This window comes from Lepidochelys kempii, chromosome 1 (assembly GCF_965140285.1).
Source record: "Lepidochelys kempii isolate rLepKem1 chromosome 1, rLepKem1.hap1, whole genome shotgun sequence".
NCBI lineage: Eukaryota > Metazoa > Chordata > Testudines > Cheloniidae > Lepidochelys > Lepidochelys kempii.
In genome coordinates, this window is record NC_136380.1 from 194459316 (window position 1) to 194477151 (window position 17836).

Genomic DNA, 17836 nt, shown 5'->3' on the forward strand with positions numbered 1-17836 from the left:
CACAGAGCCTCATTATAGTCAACGAGTGAGCGTACTCAGTGATCCTCCTGCACAGATTGGCTTGCAGGATCCGGGCCTTCGTTTCTTTAATTTCTTCTATAGTAACTTACATTATAAAAATATTAACCACAAGGCAGATCTCCTCAATTCAACCTCAAAGCTATTTAGGGGTCCGGAAAAGTAACTCCACGTTGCTTAAACAGAACATGAGCTCACACAGAGGCATGTTCTGATTTTTGACACCACATGTGCAAACCAAACAGAGTGGAAATACATCATTAATTGTGATGTGGACATTCACAACCAAATGATGGCAGAGCTGTTGTTACAGTTTTACAAGGTGGGAGGAGAAGTCAACATATTACCTTAGCATGAAATAGACTCAACAACTTGGAGAACAAACTCCAGGAAACACAGCAAGTTTAGAATTTATCTCAGAGAAGATGTTTGCTGGGCTTGGGATGTGATAGAAGGATCAATCAGCTCCCAATAATGATCTCAAATTTTACTCTCTTCTCGTTAAATGCAATCTTCTAGTTTTAACAGAATTATCAGTATCTACCACACCTTCCTAATTTCCATTCACCTCAAGCATGAATGGTTAGTTCTTATACACAGGGTTGGCTTCTGATCCCACAAAAACACTTATTTTTAGGATCATCTTACTATCTCAGAATCCTTTCACAATAATTGCCAATATTTTAGCTACTATTTCTGGCATGGGTGGTATGTTATGCCATAGTGTACGCTTTTTGTTGCCTATGGAGTACAGGGTAACTAAGACATTTAGTAAAATGTTAAGGCCTTAACTCACACTAATACTATAAGCGTATTTACTTATTTTATATAATGATGAATCTATATCGGAAGATTATGGCTTTTTCCTAAACTTGGAGTAGGGAGAGAGGGGGAATAGTGAATCAGCCATTGTGTACACAAATATCACGCTGCTAGGTTAACCTCCAATTCATAGACATTTTGCCTCGAATTGCTAGATTTAAATATTTTGCACAAAACCCAAACAAAATGTAAAGAGTTGTCTCTATGTCGATTGTACGTGGGTCAGTGAAGCTGCACTGGGGATGAATTCCGCCCCAAGCATTTGTGTGTGCTGACTGCAAGTAGAGGGAATAGAAAGGGAAATTATACATTGCTGCAACAAGGATGCTAGCCTGCACTTGTTTTGAAGTTAGTCTAGAGAAAAGCTTTAGTAGAGCAGCTAAAAGAAGAGTACTGATTTTGAGGTGATTAGCCTGGTGATTTTATTGCCATCATTCCTTGGAAACATTTTCGTTGTTTAATAAAAGATGAGAATTTAGTTAAGTAAACCCAAGGGGAGCTTGCGAGTCTTCACTGCACAGCGTTCATCACCATCTGTTCTCATTTGCCAAACAGAGATTCAATAGGCCTCGAGAGCAAGTGTTTCCATCTGCTCCATTTCCCTCACATGAAAAAAAGGAGAAGAGCAGCCAGCAGCACATGACCAGAGAGCTCTCCAACCACCACCAGCAAGTGCACCTCAAACCATTGTCTGCTGACCAACCTCGAGCCTAGATCACGACCTTCCGTGGAAAACCCCTTAATTCAGTGATATAATCAGAACCGTGGGACTTTCTTACGGATTTTTAAATATCTCTATAGCATCTGCATGTATATCCAGACATGCTGCACGACTCCTAGGGCTCTCATCCCCTGTTGTGGCCGGTCAAGAACAGGCAGGCCTGATTAGCCCTATCATCAGTTTTAACTGAAAAATATAGCACTTGGTGAAAACAAGAAGGTGAAAGGCATACTGGGATTCTCAGGAAGAAAGAATGCCATGGTGTATAATAAGCTGTCTATGAGTGACAGGGGAATTCTATTCCCGGGGCAAGGGATGGCCATTATAAGTGACCCATCTACTTGATGGGATCACTCTTTTCACAAAGAGTCAGCCTTATCCACTCCTACTGTGAAGGGAATAAAGAGAAAGGGAACATATGAAGAACACCCAGTCAGAACAAAATGCTGTCTGGGACGGCTGCCAAGAATCCCCAGGCATACTGGCTCACAATGCATTTCACATCATTTCACAGAACTATTCCACTACTGGTTAAATATCTACTTTCACTCCTTTTTTTAGTGGCACTGTACATTGCTCATTGCAGTATGCTGCAAACTGCTTACCATAACTCAGCTTACTAATGGCAGCAATGCACTAATAGACCGGCCACAGGAAAAAGTGGCAGAGCAAGGAATGGGACTTTTGTCAAATGTGACAAAGATTCCCTGTGTGAATAAAAGCCCTGTATTAGAAAAAACCAGAAGCAGAGCCAACAGCAGAAAGAAGGGCTTAAAGAGATACTGCTGTGTGTTCCCCCCAGAACTACCTAGATGAAACCAGGCTGCATATGATTTCCCCAGTGTTGTGTAGCAAGATGTTAGTCACTGCAGTTAGCATTGCAATGATGTTGGCATGACACAGGGGAGTATCTCTGGGTGAACAAAGTTTCTTGGTGCTAAAGTGTTTTTATGGCTCTGGCCAGATTTCTCTCTCTCAACTCTCTAATTTGAAGTAAATTATTGTCCTAAACTTCAGAGGCAAGGCCAGCCTGGAACAGACATTATTCTCTTCCAACATAAAATAAGTCCTAGCTACGTGTAGCAGAGTAAGGGGAGGTTTTAACATTTCCAACAGAAAAAACAGATCCTACATTTAATAACTCCCTCTTTCAAATTAACCAATAAAATGCACCTTCCAAGTTCCCCTGACTTCTACTGTTTCTCACAACATCTTCAGTATACTGAGTTAACTAGCTGCGCATAAGTAGGTGTGTCATTAAACGCACTTATGGTACCTTCCTACAGAAAAGCTAGGAAACATGAATACATATAAAGAAAAGGAGTACTTGTGGCACCTTAGAGACTAACCAATTTATTTGAGCATAAGCTTTCGTGAGCTACAACTCACTTCATCAGATGCATACTGTGGAAACTGCAGAAGACATTATATACACAGAGACCATGAAACAATACCTCCTCCCACCCCACTCTCCTGCTGGTAATAGCTTATCTAAAGTGATCACTCTCCTTACAATGTGTATGATAATCAAGTTGGGCCATTTCCAGCACAAATCCAGGTTTTCTCACCCTCCGCCCCCCCCCCCCCCACACACAAACTCACTCTCCTGCTGGTAATAGCCCATCCAAAGTGACCACTCTCTTTACAATGTGTATGATAATCAAGGTGGGCCATTTCCAGCACAAATCCAGGTTTTCTCACCCCCACCCCCCCTTTTTCAAAAAACCACACACACAAACTCACTCTCCTGCTGGTAATAGCTTATCCAAAGTGACTACTCTCCATATGTGGTCACTTTGGATAAGCTATTACCAGCAGGAGAGTGAGTTTGTGTGTGTGGTTTTTGGAAAAAAAGGGGGGGTGAGAAAACCTGGATTTGTGCTGGAAATGGCCCACCTTGATTATCATACACATTGTAAGGAGAGTGATCACTTTAGATAAGCTATTACCAGCAGGAGAATGGGGTGGGAGGAGGTATTGTTTCATGGTCTCTGTGTATATAATGTCTTCTGCAGTTTCCACAGTATGCATCTGATGAAGTGAGCTGGAGCTCACGAAAGCTTATGCTCAAATAAATTGGTTAGTCTCTAAGGTGCCACAAGTACTCCTTTTCTTTTTGCGAATACAGACTAACATGGCTGTTACTCTGAAACCTGAATACATATAGAGGTTCTATGGAATCCTAAAATCAGAGATATAACCATCTATTAACTTTTTTAGGATGGTTTGATAATTCTGTAGGCAGGCGATCATATTCTGTTCAGTTCTACAGGTTGTTGTTAACAGAGTCATTTGGATAGCACACAAATGATGGTAGAGATTTTAATAGCTGACAAGGGGATTTAGCTACACAACTCAATTGTGGTATTCACATTTATAGGAGTTGTGTATCCAAATCCTGGTGCTAGCTTCAAAAGTCTCATCCTAGAGTTGCCCAATCTGATTTATAACCATTCAAGAAAAACACTTAGTACATCTGGAAAGTCCTTCACAGCTACTGTACATTCATGCTATTGTGTGTCCTACCAGGATACTGCTATTCAGACATTTTCTGGCCCCTTAATGGTTACCTGTAAACTACTGTTTTACACTTAGATCTCTTATTAGTAATGATGTGTCCTTAATGTCCATCATAGCCAGGCAATACATAATTAACTTAAAGCTTAACACAAAGGAAGACACAGGGCTTGAGGAGAAAGGGTGATGAGTAGGAAATACGGGGGTTCCTGGAGTCCATAATGCACCTGTGCAGGGCCATGTACAACGCCAGTTCTTATGCTCAATGAACAGAAACTACGAACACCTAGCTCCACAAGCAATACTAGACTCCCCAAAGTAGACTGGAAGGAGGTATTATTAAATACATTCAACATATTCCTACAGCTGAGGGAATTCTGTTACAATTATCCATAGGTCACCATAATGTACACATTCAAGTACAGGTGGCAGGAAAAAAAAAAAAAAAAAGCTCTAGCCGCATGTTCAAGGTATTTTTGGATATGTCGTCTAACGTGCATTATTTACTGATCCACTGTGGCATTATGTGCCCTTGTAACTCTTGAGGTTTGCTTGCTCTGCTCTGCATCTCTCTATTTGTAAGGTGTATGCTTCCTGCCTGCAGAGGCGGATGTCATTCTGCAAGCTGCTGCAGCTCCTTACAAAGGGAGGCACACACCAAACACTTTGGATCATCCTCTGTTTGTTGATTCCCTTGATCTAAAATAAGAAGCCCTTTGGAATGAAAGTCTGTAGCTGTTCTTCAGTATGGAAAGACACATAATATTCCTGACTTCACGGCTTGTGTGTATGTGGGGTTCTGGTGTATTATGTACGGTGTGTTTGAATAGGAAACCTACCTCTCCCTGGATCACTGGTTACTACGCCAACATTCTTCCCCAGCAGAAGGCTCAAATCAATTCTATTATGGTGCTGAGAACTTACGGCCTGTTCCTTTCACTGCTACTTATTTGACCACCTGGTGTAACCCACATATTTTATACTGCAGCATTTGAACTTGTTTCTCTTGTGGAGCAGGAGACAGGTAGTGGGGGTGGACGAGACATGAATCTTATCCAGATACTCTGTCTCTCTGCACAGGTGCAGAGAGCAGGGCAGGCCAGGGTAACTCAGGAAGAAGAATCCAGGAACTTCCAGAAGGGGTGGAGGAGTTACGAGATATGCTCAGTAGCTATCCTGAGACTATAAGAAGTTTTTTCATTGTGATCACCGAACCTGACAGGTCATACCCTCTTCACGCTCTGAAAGCTGAGCCAATCAGAGTGGAAAGGGTGGGGGAAGATTACAGAGGAGTTAAAAACAGCCCTGTGGACTCAGCAGCTGATGGATACAGGACCAAAAGATGTGTCTGCTGTGAGGGCTGAGTCCCTTTCTCCTTGTGCCACTTTGGATACGGGTCAGGGCTATTCTAGCTTTATTTACTGGGGAAGGATAATGTTTGGTCCACTGTGGTGTGTTTTGTGGGCCAAAACAGAGAGCTGGGAGGGAAGCATTTGTTACCCCTAGATGCTACAGAGCCTGTGGACCTCCATTTAGCTATTACCTAACTGCTCTAAACTGGGATTCTGTCTCAGTTAGAGAGAGAGAAAATGGAGCAACAAGCTTCTGCAAAGAGTTAAGCTGAGGTGCAGGAAGAAGGGGAGTGCATAGTTATACAGAATATTGCCTGTACAGCTCCATCCCCCCCGCTACGCTTGCAAAGGCTGATCTGTCATAATTAACAATATCCTTTCCTCTCTCCCACTTTAAAAAAAATAGTTAAGTTGTTATACCTCCGCAAACTGAAACAGTGCCGACTCCTCAGTTTGTTTTGCAGCCGCTGGGGCATCAGGTTGTGATGGGCTCGAAGAGAGCTGGAGGGAAAAACGATTTTTTTGTAGACAGTCATTTCTAGCTTCAACATTCTACACGTCTTATACCAAATGTACGAAGACTCCCTGTATCCAAGACCATGCAGATAACTGTACTGTAAAGAGTACTTGGCTTTCCTAAGGGGCTAGTAAAAGGTAATCTGTGAGGAGTACTTACATCAGTTTCACTATTAAAATCACCATGATTTTTAAAGAGCTTTTACTGCTTCACTGAATAGTCAAAATAGCAAAATAAAAAAGTAACACCACCTCATGTTTCAGAGTTCAGTGAAAGAGGTATTTCACTGCAGTATGCTGGCATTTACAAAGCACAATAAGCAACTTAGTTTGGAATGTGTATGAACGCAGACATGGTAACAGCTGCACAAAACCAAAGTGAGGCACTGGATAAACACCAGTAGCCATAAACGCTGTACTTTGTTAATCTGAAATTCCGATTACATTGGGTTTGTATAGCGATTTATTTTCTACCGCCACAGATGCCTGCAATGTAACCAGAAGCATGTTTTATTTCCAAGGAAATTAAAACATGCCAATAAATAGGCATCTGAGGTGAAGCATATATGAGTAGCTTCCAACTTGCTCACCTTACAAAAGATGGATGTGCAGATGTGGCTGTGGATTGGCCCCCTACCCTGCCACTGGATGAGGAAAAGCCAATGGGATTTAGTGGGAGGTCACAGGGCCTCAGCATAACTGTAACTAAAGCACCTAACAAAATCCTGCACAACATCCCTCCTGCCCACGGCATTGCAAAATGAATGTGCAGTCAGTAGGTGAGCTGTGATTTCCCCTATATTACCAGGACTTACCAGGAAACCCCAAGCAAAAGGCCATAAAAAAGCCATAAAAAAAAAAGATGGAGTAGAGTGATTTTCGCAGTTTTGTAGGAATTGTGCAAATGCTACATTAGAAATATTGGATGATGAATATTTATTTATTATCCTCACCACCATGGACACTGGACTTTTAAGGTGGTGGTAAGTGATCTTATTACTGGCTGGAAAACTGAGTTTCCCCTCCCCTCAAGAGTGAAGCCATTAGCTTTTAAGAATTCAATATTATACATTTTATTCTGGCTGTTATCTTTCCTGATACATAAAGGATCTGTCTGTTCATGTATTTCAGGAGTTCTGAGATTTTAGCTTGAAACCTTGGGTTTTGTGGGTTGAAGTTAAGATATGAGCATTCATTTACTTTGGGGGTGAAGGAAGAGATGGTAACATTATTAGCACTAGAAGACAGAAGGCTCAGATCCACAGCTGGTGTAAATTGGCAAAGCTTGATTATCTTCAGTAGAGCTAGAGTGATTTACACCAGCTAAGGATATGGCCCTAGCGCTTCTGCTTAAACTGAATATCTTTGCTTATGGGTTTAGATTAGCCCTTATGGTTTCCTCCCCCCCACCCACCAAGAGCTGTACAGAACTTAGTCACACAACGCCCCCTACAGTTCTCAAGATTTCCACAGCTCACATATTTACATTTGTGTGTGATTTCATTCTTTACAATCATTTTAACAAATCAGAAAAAAATGTATAAACTCAAATGAGCCACGGATGTTCAGTGAGGGCTGAGGTTCTTTGGGAACTGTGTACTATTCATAAAAGACATTTGCAGCATATAGCATCTACTGCAGATGTTCCAGTATATGCCGTGCATACCAAACAATAGCAGCTACAGAACTTTTGAACAGTTTGGTCCAACTGAATACTCAACCTAATAACCTTATATTGGTAGCTCACAAAAACAACAGATTAATCTCCAGGCATGCAAAAAGATACATTTTTAAAGTAGTGCTTACAAAATATCAAAACTTAAATGAGAAGAAAATTTCACCCTGCAACAAATCAATGAATGCACAAATACTTTGGTACTGGGCTACAATATATGCCAAGTTTAAGCCTATACGGGAACTCTGTTGCCAAACTACAATATCCTGAAAATTGGCATTTCTAACAAACTCCAGGTGATTATTAACCTGAGACCCTTCCTGGCTGTTAGCAACAGAGAGCCCACTTTATTGACAGACTCTCAAAGGACTTAGACATGTTCAAGAAGTCAAGTGAAGTCATCCTCTGGTGTCAAACTGACATATGTGAAGCCAAAAGGAAGCGCTACTGGTATGTAATGAAAGGAGGCAGGGAAAGGGATATATAGTACAAAGTCTGCCTTCTTGGACAGCTGAGAATTCAGGACCTAATCCACACAAGACTTACTCTGTCCTCATTGGGACTATTCACGAGTCTATAGTGACTGAAGCATATAAGACTTTGCAGGAATGGGCCCGGAGCGTTTTGTCAGCTCTGTGGCTGTAGAATAAAGGAAGACTGTGGAGCATCCTCAGGCTGTCAGAAGCAGTACAATCACTTTTGACTGAGTCAACTGCTAAAATGGTTACACTGGCTGATATATAATTTAACTATACAGAACTCTATCAAAACCTTGGCTTGTAAGTAAAGAGTTTTGTCAGCTTAGGGCATCCCTGCACTACATCTAACAGCACTGTGTTTAGGGTTTCTCTCATGTGCTATATACACTTTTCTGCAGCTCAAGTCTGGCTTCCCCAACTGGTAATGGACCATTACCCATAAATAAAAGGGAATGTGGGGAGGGAAGCATGTGGTTGAAAACATTTGAGTAAAGGCTTGTCTCCTTCAGCTAAAGTGTTTGGGATTTCTTTAAAAAAATTTTTTTTTTGAAAAAATCATCCTTTTACTTTTGGAAACTCACCTCTGCAAACTGGAACAATGGTGACTTCCGACACGCTTCAGTAGAATTAGATGCATCAGACTGGCAAGTACTTGAGGAAACCTGAAATAGTGATGACAGGGAATAAAACATCAATGACGTGCCTACAAAGATAGCAGCAATAATTCGTAACAAGAAACACTGTGCAGCAGCAACAACAGTATTCAGAAGCAGGGTTGAACAGAAGATGGACAAGCTGATGTTTCATAATCCTGGGTACACAGAAGTGAATGGAATTAAAGGTGAGGCCAGTACTATGGCATCCTTTTTAATACACCTCACAATAGTTTAAACAGCAGTTAGGCCCAAAATACGACGTTTGGTTTTGCTTTTAAACTTCACAAAAGGTTTTATGAAACCAAATATTAAAAAGACCGTCTCAAATTAAACATACATATGACTTTTGTTGGTCATGCTGTGGGTACTCCTACACCTCTTATTTGCAAATTCATTATGGAGAAAAAATTAGATTATTCCAAAAGCAAAAACACAACCCACACCATTTCAAAAACTGATTAAGTATGCTAAGTGACAAAAGTGTATTTACTTATAACATTAAAAAATGCAACTAAGTACTTAAAAGCAAGAAAATGAGTAGTTAAAAGCCACCATAAATCTTGAATAGCTCGCATATAAAAATTTCATACCATGTTTTTGTTATGTGCTTAAGTGACTTAGGACCACTTAGAAATTCCACTGAAAGTCACTTAACACAAAACAAGGTAACAAAAATAGAACATTTAAAACACTATTCTGTGGGTCAGAATAAAGGCTATTGTGATTGAATACGCATTGCTCTGTACTTGATTTTAAAAAGCATATAAGTGACTTAGGAGAACAAGTCCCATTTAAAGGATATTAAGTTTGAAATATATTTATGAAATGTCAATTTTTTCAGGGTAAAGAGTTATAGCTGCTGTCTCAGGAGACTTGTAGCTGCAGCTTAACAGAAGTGTGTAGCATTGCATGGTAAAATTATGTACATGGATCATTTGGAAGCTGATCAACAGCCAATCAAAATTGAGGAGGCTTTGTGGAACTGTGAGTATCGTGCGAGCACACACTCTCTCTCTCTCTAAATGATAGGATTTAGGGATCCTCCCCCATAGAATTTTTAAATGCCAGATGCAATTTCATCCATGAAGAAGATTTAAAGTATTTTAATGAAAGTATTTTATAAACAAACAAGACAATTTCCTGGGCATTTATCTTAAATTCTTCACCACAATAAATTTGCCAATGCCAATCAGTAACAGATGCTGCACACCAAAACATGGAGGGCCCCTTCTTGATTTTCCAGATACAAATATTCTCCACCCCCCCCTTTACTGGTTGGTAATTTTTGAATTGGAGGTGAGGGGAGACTGCTGGTTGTATTGTTCTATAATGGCATTTTAAATGTGTGAAAGGTGCTGAGAGCCCTGAAGTGTGTTTTTTTGGGCTCATATTATGCATAAGTCGAAAAAATGACCCACCAGCAGCTTAAGTGGTGTGACTCTGGAGCTTTACGAGTGAAGGATGTACATTTGTGAGAACTCACGTGTCTGTCATCTATAAGCACGGGGATTCATTAAAACAAGCAGGACTAGAAAAGGCACCAGAACGTCTGGTTGTTCTTTTCGGAGATTGCTCCTGAAATCTACTCATTGCAGCCGAGGCACAGAGAGCAGTTATCGCCAAAGAATTTATGACTTGGGATTCTGATATCACCCTGCTGCCAACGATCTCTCTCGGCTCATTTAGCCTCCTATGTTCACGTATGGACTCCTTTTTCCCCGCAAGATGATCAATGAAATTCATTTGCCACAAGTGAATGAGATTCTACACAAACAACCCCACAAGGCTACTTTGATACCCTCCTGCCACCTCGCCTTCTCAAAAAAGTTATCGCTCCCTAAATAAAACACCATTCCTGAGTGTTATAACCTGTATTCCAACAGAATCTCACTAAATAGCAATTTTCTATTCTGCACAGGTTTCAGAGTAACAGCCGTGTTAGTCTGTATTCGCAAAAAGAAAAGGAGTACTTCTGGCACCTTAGAGACTAACCAATTTATTTGAGCATAAGCTTTCGTGAGCTACAGACCAGCCCTTGTACTGGACAGGCAACTTGGCTGTAGGCAAATCGAAAGAGTTGGACTTGAAGGGTTGAATCGTCACTTGGATCTCTGGGTTGATTAAATTGGGGTCCACTAAGGAAGCATGGAAAGCTGACACTTGTGCTCCGGTGTCCCTCCACGCGGTGACCTTCTTCCCGCCCACACTCACAGTTTCCCTCCGCTCCAAGGGTATCTGGGAGGTATCTGGGCCTGCGGACCTCTGGTGTGATTCTGGTGCAATGAACTGTAATCTGTTGGGGTTCTTGGGGCAGTTGGCCTTTACATGTCCCAGCTCGTTACATTTAAAACATCGTCCAGCTGACGGGTCACTTGGGAGAGGTGGGTTGCTGGAGAACAGGGTGGTGGGACGATAAGGGGTCTGGAGGGTTCTTTGGGAGGTAGGTGGGGCTTTGGGCGGCCCCCAGTAATAGGGTGTGGTCTGGGGTTGTCCCTTCTGGTCTCCACTCCAACTGCGACCAGTTTTCTTCTTCTCTGCCACCTCCACCCATCTGGCTTCAATCTCTCCTGCCTCGATTACAGTTTTGGTCTTCCCATCTAGGATGTATCTTTCTATTTCCTCAGGAACACCCTCTAAGAATTGTTCCATTTGCATTATGAAGGGCAAATTTACTGGAGACTCACCACTTGCTCCTGATATCCAGGCATCCCAATGTTTCACAACGTGGTAGGCATGTCGGGTAAATGACACGTCTGGTTTCCACCTTAGGGCTCTGAACCTCCAATGAGAATGCTCGGGTGTTATCCCCATTCTGACACTCGCCTTGGATTTAAACAGTTCATACTTGTTCATGTGTTCTTTAGGCATTTCAGCTGCCACCTCAGCTAAGGGTCCACTGAGCTGTGGCCTCAGCTCTACCATGTATTGGTCGGTAGAGATGCTGTACCCAAGGCAGGCCCTTTCGAAGTTTTCTAAGAAGGCCTCAGTATCATCACCTGCCTTGTAGGTGGGGAACTTTCTGGGATGGGAAGTGGTACTTGGAGAAGGATTGCTAGGGTTTGTTGGGATATTCCGCTGAGCCTTTATCTTCTCCATCTCCTCCACAAGCTTCCTCTCTTTTTCCTTCTCCTCCAGTTCTTTGTCCCTTGCCTCCATTTCTTTGTCCCTTGCTTCCATAGCTCTCCTGTGAGCAGCCGCTTGGTGTTCTGCCTCTTTCGCTGCCTCCCTTTCTTTCTCCTTTGCCTCCATTTCTCTCCTGTGAGCAGCTTCTAGAGCTTTTTCGGTTGCTTTCATTGTCTCCAGTTTGGCTAACTCCAATTTGTGTAGTGCCTTGGTGTCTGACATCTTTACCTCTCTGTTTTTAACTAACTTTACACCCGAGGTTTAGAAATAAACAAACAAAACTGGGCTGTAAAATTTTGCTGTGCTGGAATAGAATACCTATTCTCTGATAGTGATTGTCAGCCTACAGAAAAAGACAATTCCCTTGTCTCTGCTCTGGGCCCAAATCAAAGCAAAAAACCTCCAACTACCTGGAAACCTGCTTACCAGCAGCCTAAAGGAAAAAAAAAAAATCCTTTTCAAACCTGTGCTCCTTGTAAAACAAAAAAAATAAAATCCTAAAAAAAAAACCCCTGCCACTTTTGTCTCCAGGCAAATGGGTAGAACCCCCCCCCCCCCCTGTACTTTTAGGGAAAGAAAAACTCTGGGTTGGAAGACTGTGAATTTCCCTGCAGGAGTTAAGTACCCTGCCTCCAGGCAAAGAAAACCTGCAATTCACAAAGATAATCCCCTTTTGTCTCAGCTCTGGCTCCAAAGCAGAGAGAAAACAAGCTGCTTTTCCAGCAGCTCCAAAGGAAAAAAAAATTTCCTTTTTAAAATCTGTATTTCTAGTTCAAAAAATCTCAAATTGATCTCAAAATGATTTCAGGTTAATCCCACCACGCTGTAGCTCACGAAAGCTTATGCTCAAATAAATTGGTTAGTCTCTAAGGTGCCACAAGTACTCCTTTTCTATTCTGCACAGTTACTTTTCACAGTTACTTCACAGTCTAGTATCAGTGGGTTCACAAAATACCTCATAGTACACTTGCTAGTATAAGACAGAGTATCATAAATAATTGGAACTCAATTATAATCATCACAGTGATTGAAAAAGGTACATTTGTGATGCACACGCCTTGACGTTTCACTGAGTCAGTTAATTTCAGCCCATTGCATTGATGGGGAGCCTGCCAAGAGTAAAGGGTCCTCAGGATTTGTCCCTTACTTATTAAATTTATAAAATTCAGTCATCTGCCACGATGCCCCAGCCACTGGTGAAGTTTGGCTGTAATAAAGAACTGTGGAATATCAGTGTGAAAAAGTCTCCCAAGGGCTTAATTTTGCCTTTCAGGCAGAGCTCCACATGTAGGGCAGTGTGAAGCCCCCAGCAGAAGTTCTACGAAGTCTCGTGCCTCAGAACTCTGCTGGCCAGTTTGCAAAGGTGGGAGGAGGGTCTGCTCCATACCTGCTTTCCCCAACCATGTGGGGGTGGTGAGCATGGCTAGCCCCATGCAGGACAAGGGCTGCATAAGTGCTCTGTTCCTGGAAGGGTATGCAAGGGGAGAGAAATGAAGAGGTTCCTTGTCACCCCACACTTATGCACACAGTGGTGCAGGAGGCCAGGCAAAATTTCTGGCCTGACACTGTTTGCGCTACACTACAAAAACACAATAATTACTGAAAAGCAACTGTTGGAGGTTGTGGAATAACCGTGGTTGTAGACAATCACGCCCGAACTGATACTCATCTTGCAGGGTTGATTTAGGCATAATTAAAATCAACTAAAGTGATTAAAAACCAAGTCTGATTTTTTTCCCCTTGAAGTCCCCTAAGTTAAGAATGCGGTTTTTACAAAATTCTGTTAAATATTTCCCACCCCAAAACTCAGTTAGTCCCAAGCCAAGAACAGCTTTTCCAAGTTCAAGTTCAGCTGCACAGCTATGAATTTGGAATTGCAGCAATGAAAGTAAGACCATTGCAAAAACTTACACGTGAGTAGCCCTGCTGAGTTCAGTGCTGAAGTACTTACGTCTTTGGTCATGGCCTAGAACGGTCATAGTGATCACTAATGCCGCTATAAGTAGAAACCCTCTACTTTTGTTTGTTGCTTCTCTTTTGTCCACTCCAACTCGGTACCAGATTATCCTCAGCAACACACAACTGACACTGGACCATCACTCATGACTTAAACCCCAGGTAACATGGCCCTTAGTAGTTATCAATTGAGCCAAGATCCAGCCCCTATACAGCACAGTGCAGCTCTTCTACCTGAAGCAAAAGAGAAGAATCCTTATCCTTTACGCATATTCTCCCTTCTCCCCACATCTTTCCTCTTCCTAAAGTAAGAGAGAGAATTCAAGAAATTGCAGTGATTGGCACCCTGTAAATAACTTAGACTGCTACAAGATTAGATTATGATAGGCTACATAGACTGAGGGCAGGGGGAATAATGAGAGCAAAATTGCAGCACTGCTGCTCAGAGGAACTTCTCTGAAATAACTCATTGACGCCACTAGGTGTTGCTATAAGTCTAACAAAAAATTCCACTAACAGGATATTATCTATGGGATGTCAGATTTGAAACAAGAGGTATTTCCCATGGAGACAAGCCAACATCTAAAATAGGAGCAGCCCAAGGTAATTTAGAAAAATGGTTACCTACCTTTTTGTAACTGTTGTTCTTCAAGATGTGTTGCTCATGTCCATTCCATTGTAGGTGTGTGCACGTCCATGTGCACAGTCGTTGGAGATTTTTGCATTAGTGGTATCCGTAGGGCCGGCTGTGGCGTCCCATTGAGTGGTATATTAGGTGCTGCCGGCCCTACACGCTCTCGGTTCCTTCTTGCCGGCATCTCTGACAGAGGGGTAGGAGGATGGGTAATGGAACGTACATGAGCAACACATCTCGAAGAACAAGTTATGAAAAAGTAGGTAACCGTTTTTTTCTTCAGGCGCTTGCTCATGTCGATTCCATTCTAGGTGACTCACAACCAGTATCCTCAGAGGTGGGATCAGAATTCACAATCTAGTGGCTTGCAGTACTGTTCTACCGAAGCCAGCATCGTCCCGGACCTACTAGGTAAGTGCATAATGGGATGTGAATGGGTGGACGGATGACCAGGTGGCCACCCTACAGATTTCCTTGATAGGCACTTAGGCCAGAAAAGCTGTCAAAGAGGCTTGCGCCCTAAGTGGGGGGTGACAATCGCCGGAGGTGGCACCTTCGCCTGATGATAGCAGCAGCAAATGCAGCAGCGATCCAAGAAGAAAGTCTTTGAGCGGACACTGGATGAACCTTTCATCCTATCCGCCACTGTGACGAACAATTGCATCGACTTGCGAATGGCTTGGTCCCTTCAACATACAAGACTAGCGCCCTCCTGATGTCCAGGGAATGCAATCTGAGCTCCTCCTCCGACTTATGCAGCTTTGGAAAAAACACAGGCAAATAGATGTCCTGCTCCGTATGAAACTGCGAGTCCACCTTGGGAAGGAAAGCTGGGCAGATGACTCTACTAGGGGCCAGGACCCCCTGCTGCTCCCAGGAGTCGGAGGTGGGTCCCTGGTTAGACTAGGGTGTCCGACCGCAGCGGTACCTCTGATCAGCTCCAGTGCAAGCACACGGCCTGACGCAGGTCCTTTGCCCAAAGCCCCTTTTTCTGTAGTGCTGGTGGCCCGTCAACTTTGACCACTTCTTAGGCATTCGAGAGGGGGAACGATGCCAGGTGGACTCTGGTGCCAGTGGTGCGTTGCGCGCCGATGCCGAGATGCCGGGTGTGGAGTCCGACCGAGAGGACTCGGAGGTAGGGTGAAGCGCAGCCTCTTGAGGAGGGTCCTCAAGCGGATACCCTGCTCCTTCTGAGTTTGAGGGCAAAAGGTTTTTTGCAGATCCTGCACTTATTCTTTCTGTGGGACTCCCCCAAACACTTTAAACAGCTCTCGTGGGGGTCACAAATGGGCATCGGCCAGCTGCAAGATGAACATGGCTTAAAGTCTGGGGAACGGGGCATGCCCCACTCTAAGGCCAAGTCCCAGCTGTGACTCTAAGTCCTCAACTACTACTCTACACTTAATGGTCTAACTAAGTAGCTATCAACTAACAACAAAGGAGACAGAACGGCTATCGCTCTTGCGATGTACGACAAGGCACTCTCACCAACCGTCACGGGCAGTAAGAAGGAACTGAGAGGCTGTAGGGTTGGCAGCACTTAATATACCAACACATGAGCTCGGCACTCACGGGGGTGCCACAACCGACCCTCTGGATACCGTGAAGGCAAAAATCTCCAACGACTTTTCACACCTAGAATGGAACTGAAATGAGCAAACACTTGAAGAACAAGTTCAATGGCTATTAGCCAGGATGAGTAGGGATGGTGTCCCTAGCCTCTGTTTGCCAGAAGCTGGGAATGGGCGACAGGGGATGGATCACTTGATGACTGCCTGTTCTGTTCATGCCCTCTGGGGCACCTGGCACAGGCCACTGTCAGAAGACAGGATACTGGGCTAGATGGAGCTTTGATCTGACCCAGTATGGCCATTCTTATAACTTTTCCCCTTCGTTTTAAGAGATGACAGAGGAGAACTCTGCGTCAGCATTTAACATAACTGATGCAATCTACCTGGGGGCCTACTGCAAGTTAATTAAACATCTTTTGTTGTGTCCACCTTTAAGTTCTCCTGCCCACCTGTCTAATAAGCTCAATGTTGTGTTTAGAAACTGTGTTGGTGAGCAAAATTGAATTTTCTTAACAGAGTGGAAAAGAGAGTGTAGTTGGTTGAACAATTACGAAAACAGGGATGTAGGTGGCAGTATGATTAACACAGGGATGGTGGCAGAAAATTACAGAGCTACTGTGCAAATGCCACTGTTGATTTCTCTTTTTCCCCTTCCTCTACTGATACATATACACGTTGTTCCCACCCATTCACAGCTTTTGCAACTATAAGTAGCACTTGGTTCCTCATTTAATGTAGATTTAACAAGGAAGTTAATGTATGTCGAATAATTTAGTGAGGCTCAACAGATATGTATCATTATATCCCTGTTAATCCTCAAGAAACGTATGTTCTTACTAATAGAACTAGTGATCTCCCACTCCTTTACTTTAGATTTAATAAATAGCAAAATGAAGTATTTTAATCCATATTACTGTCTCAATAGCTACACTTGTTCCTAAATCCCAGGGTCTGTTTACTGTCGTGGGTGGGGTTTTCATACCATGGACCCTTGGCCAAACACACCAACAGCGATGATACTGCTATGCCTCGCGCTCGCCAGAGGATTCTGGGAAGGGTTAACTGAGATCATTCTTGTGAATACACCCCACGCTGAGCTCATGTTACATAATAGGAGATCTTCAGTTTGATTTCCACCTTTCAGCCCCCTGCTTCAGAAGCAGAGTCGAGTTGCTTGTGCTGGAGATGAAGTGCAAACGCCAGCATTTAAAAGAGTTTTGCAAAGGACAATTATCCAAATAACTGATCCCTGGGAGCTGCTAGGTTCCCAGTCAGGGGAAGGCTGTGTGCGCATTCTGGTGAAGTGCAGCACTCACACACCATGTTATAAATCTTAACTAATTGTCACAACAGCCTTGTAAGTGCATCTCTGGACTGTAATGACTTAGCAGGACTTCCTCTACAATTGATCTTCCTGGCTGCTGTGGGTCGCCTAGGCGCCTGGCAACAGAACCGAAAGCAAGAAGACTCTCTTTCCTGACAGGGACAGGAGCTTATGGGGGAGAGGGAGAAGAGGAGCCTGAGTGGGAGGGGAGACAGCGACAGGGAGGGAGAAGGGCAGCAGGCTCCCTACTTGGGTCCGGGCCTCCCCCCGCAGCAGCAGCAGAGTTTGGGCGTGAGAAGATGCAGGGGGTTGGGGCACAGGATAGGGTGAGGCTGCCTCTGGGCGGCGCTTACCTGGGGGGTTCCCTGGAAGCAGCGACATCCCCCTCGCTCAGCTGCTAGGCGGAGGTATGTCCAGGCAGCTCTGTGCGCTGCCTCCACCTGCAGGCACCGCCCCCACAGCTCCTATTGGC

At 43.5% G+C, this 17836-nt stretch overlaps 1 protein-coding gene across 8 annotated transcripts in view; it reads right to left on the bottom strand.

Annotated features, from left to right (window-relative positions):
• BBX (BBX high mobility group box domain containing) overlaps positions 1 to 17836 on the bottom strand; it is a 199704-nt gene that overhangs the window by 51536 nt on the left and 130332 nt on the right. For all 8 annotated transcript variants that reach the window (XM_073306538.1, XM_073306507.1, XM_073306528.1 and 5 more), the window contains 2 exons: positions 8682 to 8762; positions 5851 to 5931 (listed from right to left, as the gene is read on the bottom strand). In XM_073306538.1, the coding sequence (XP_073162639.1) occupies positions 5851 to 5931; positions 8682 to 8762 (162 nt within the window). The remainder of the gene's footprint in view (positions 1 to 5850; positions 5932 to 8681; positions 8763 to 17836) is intronic.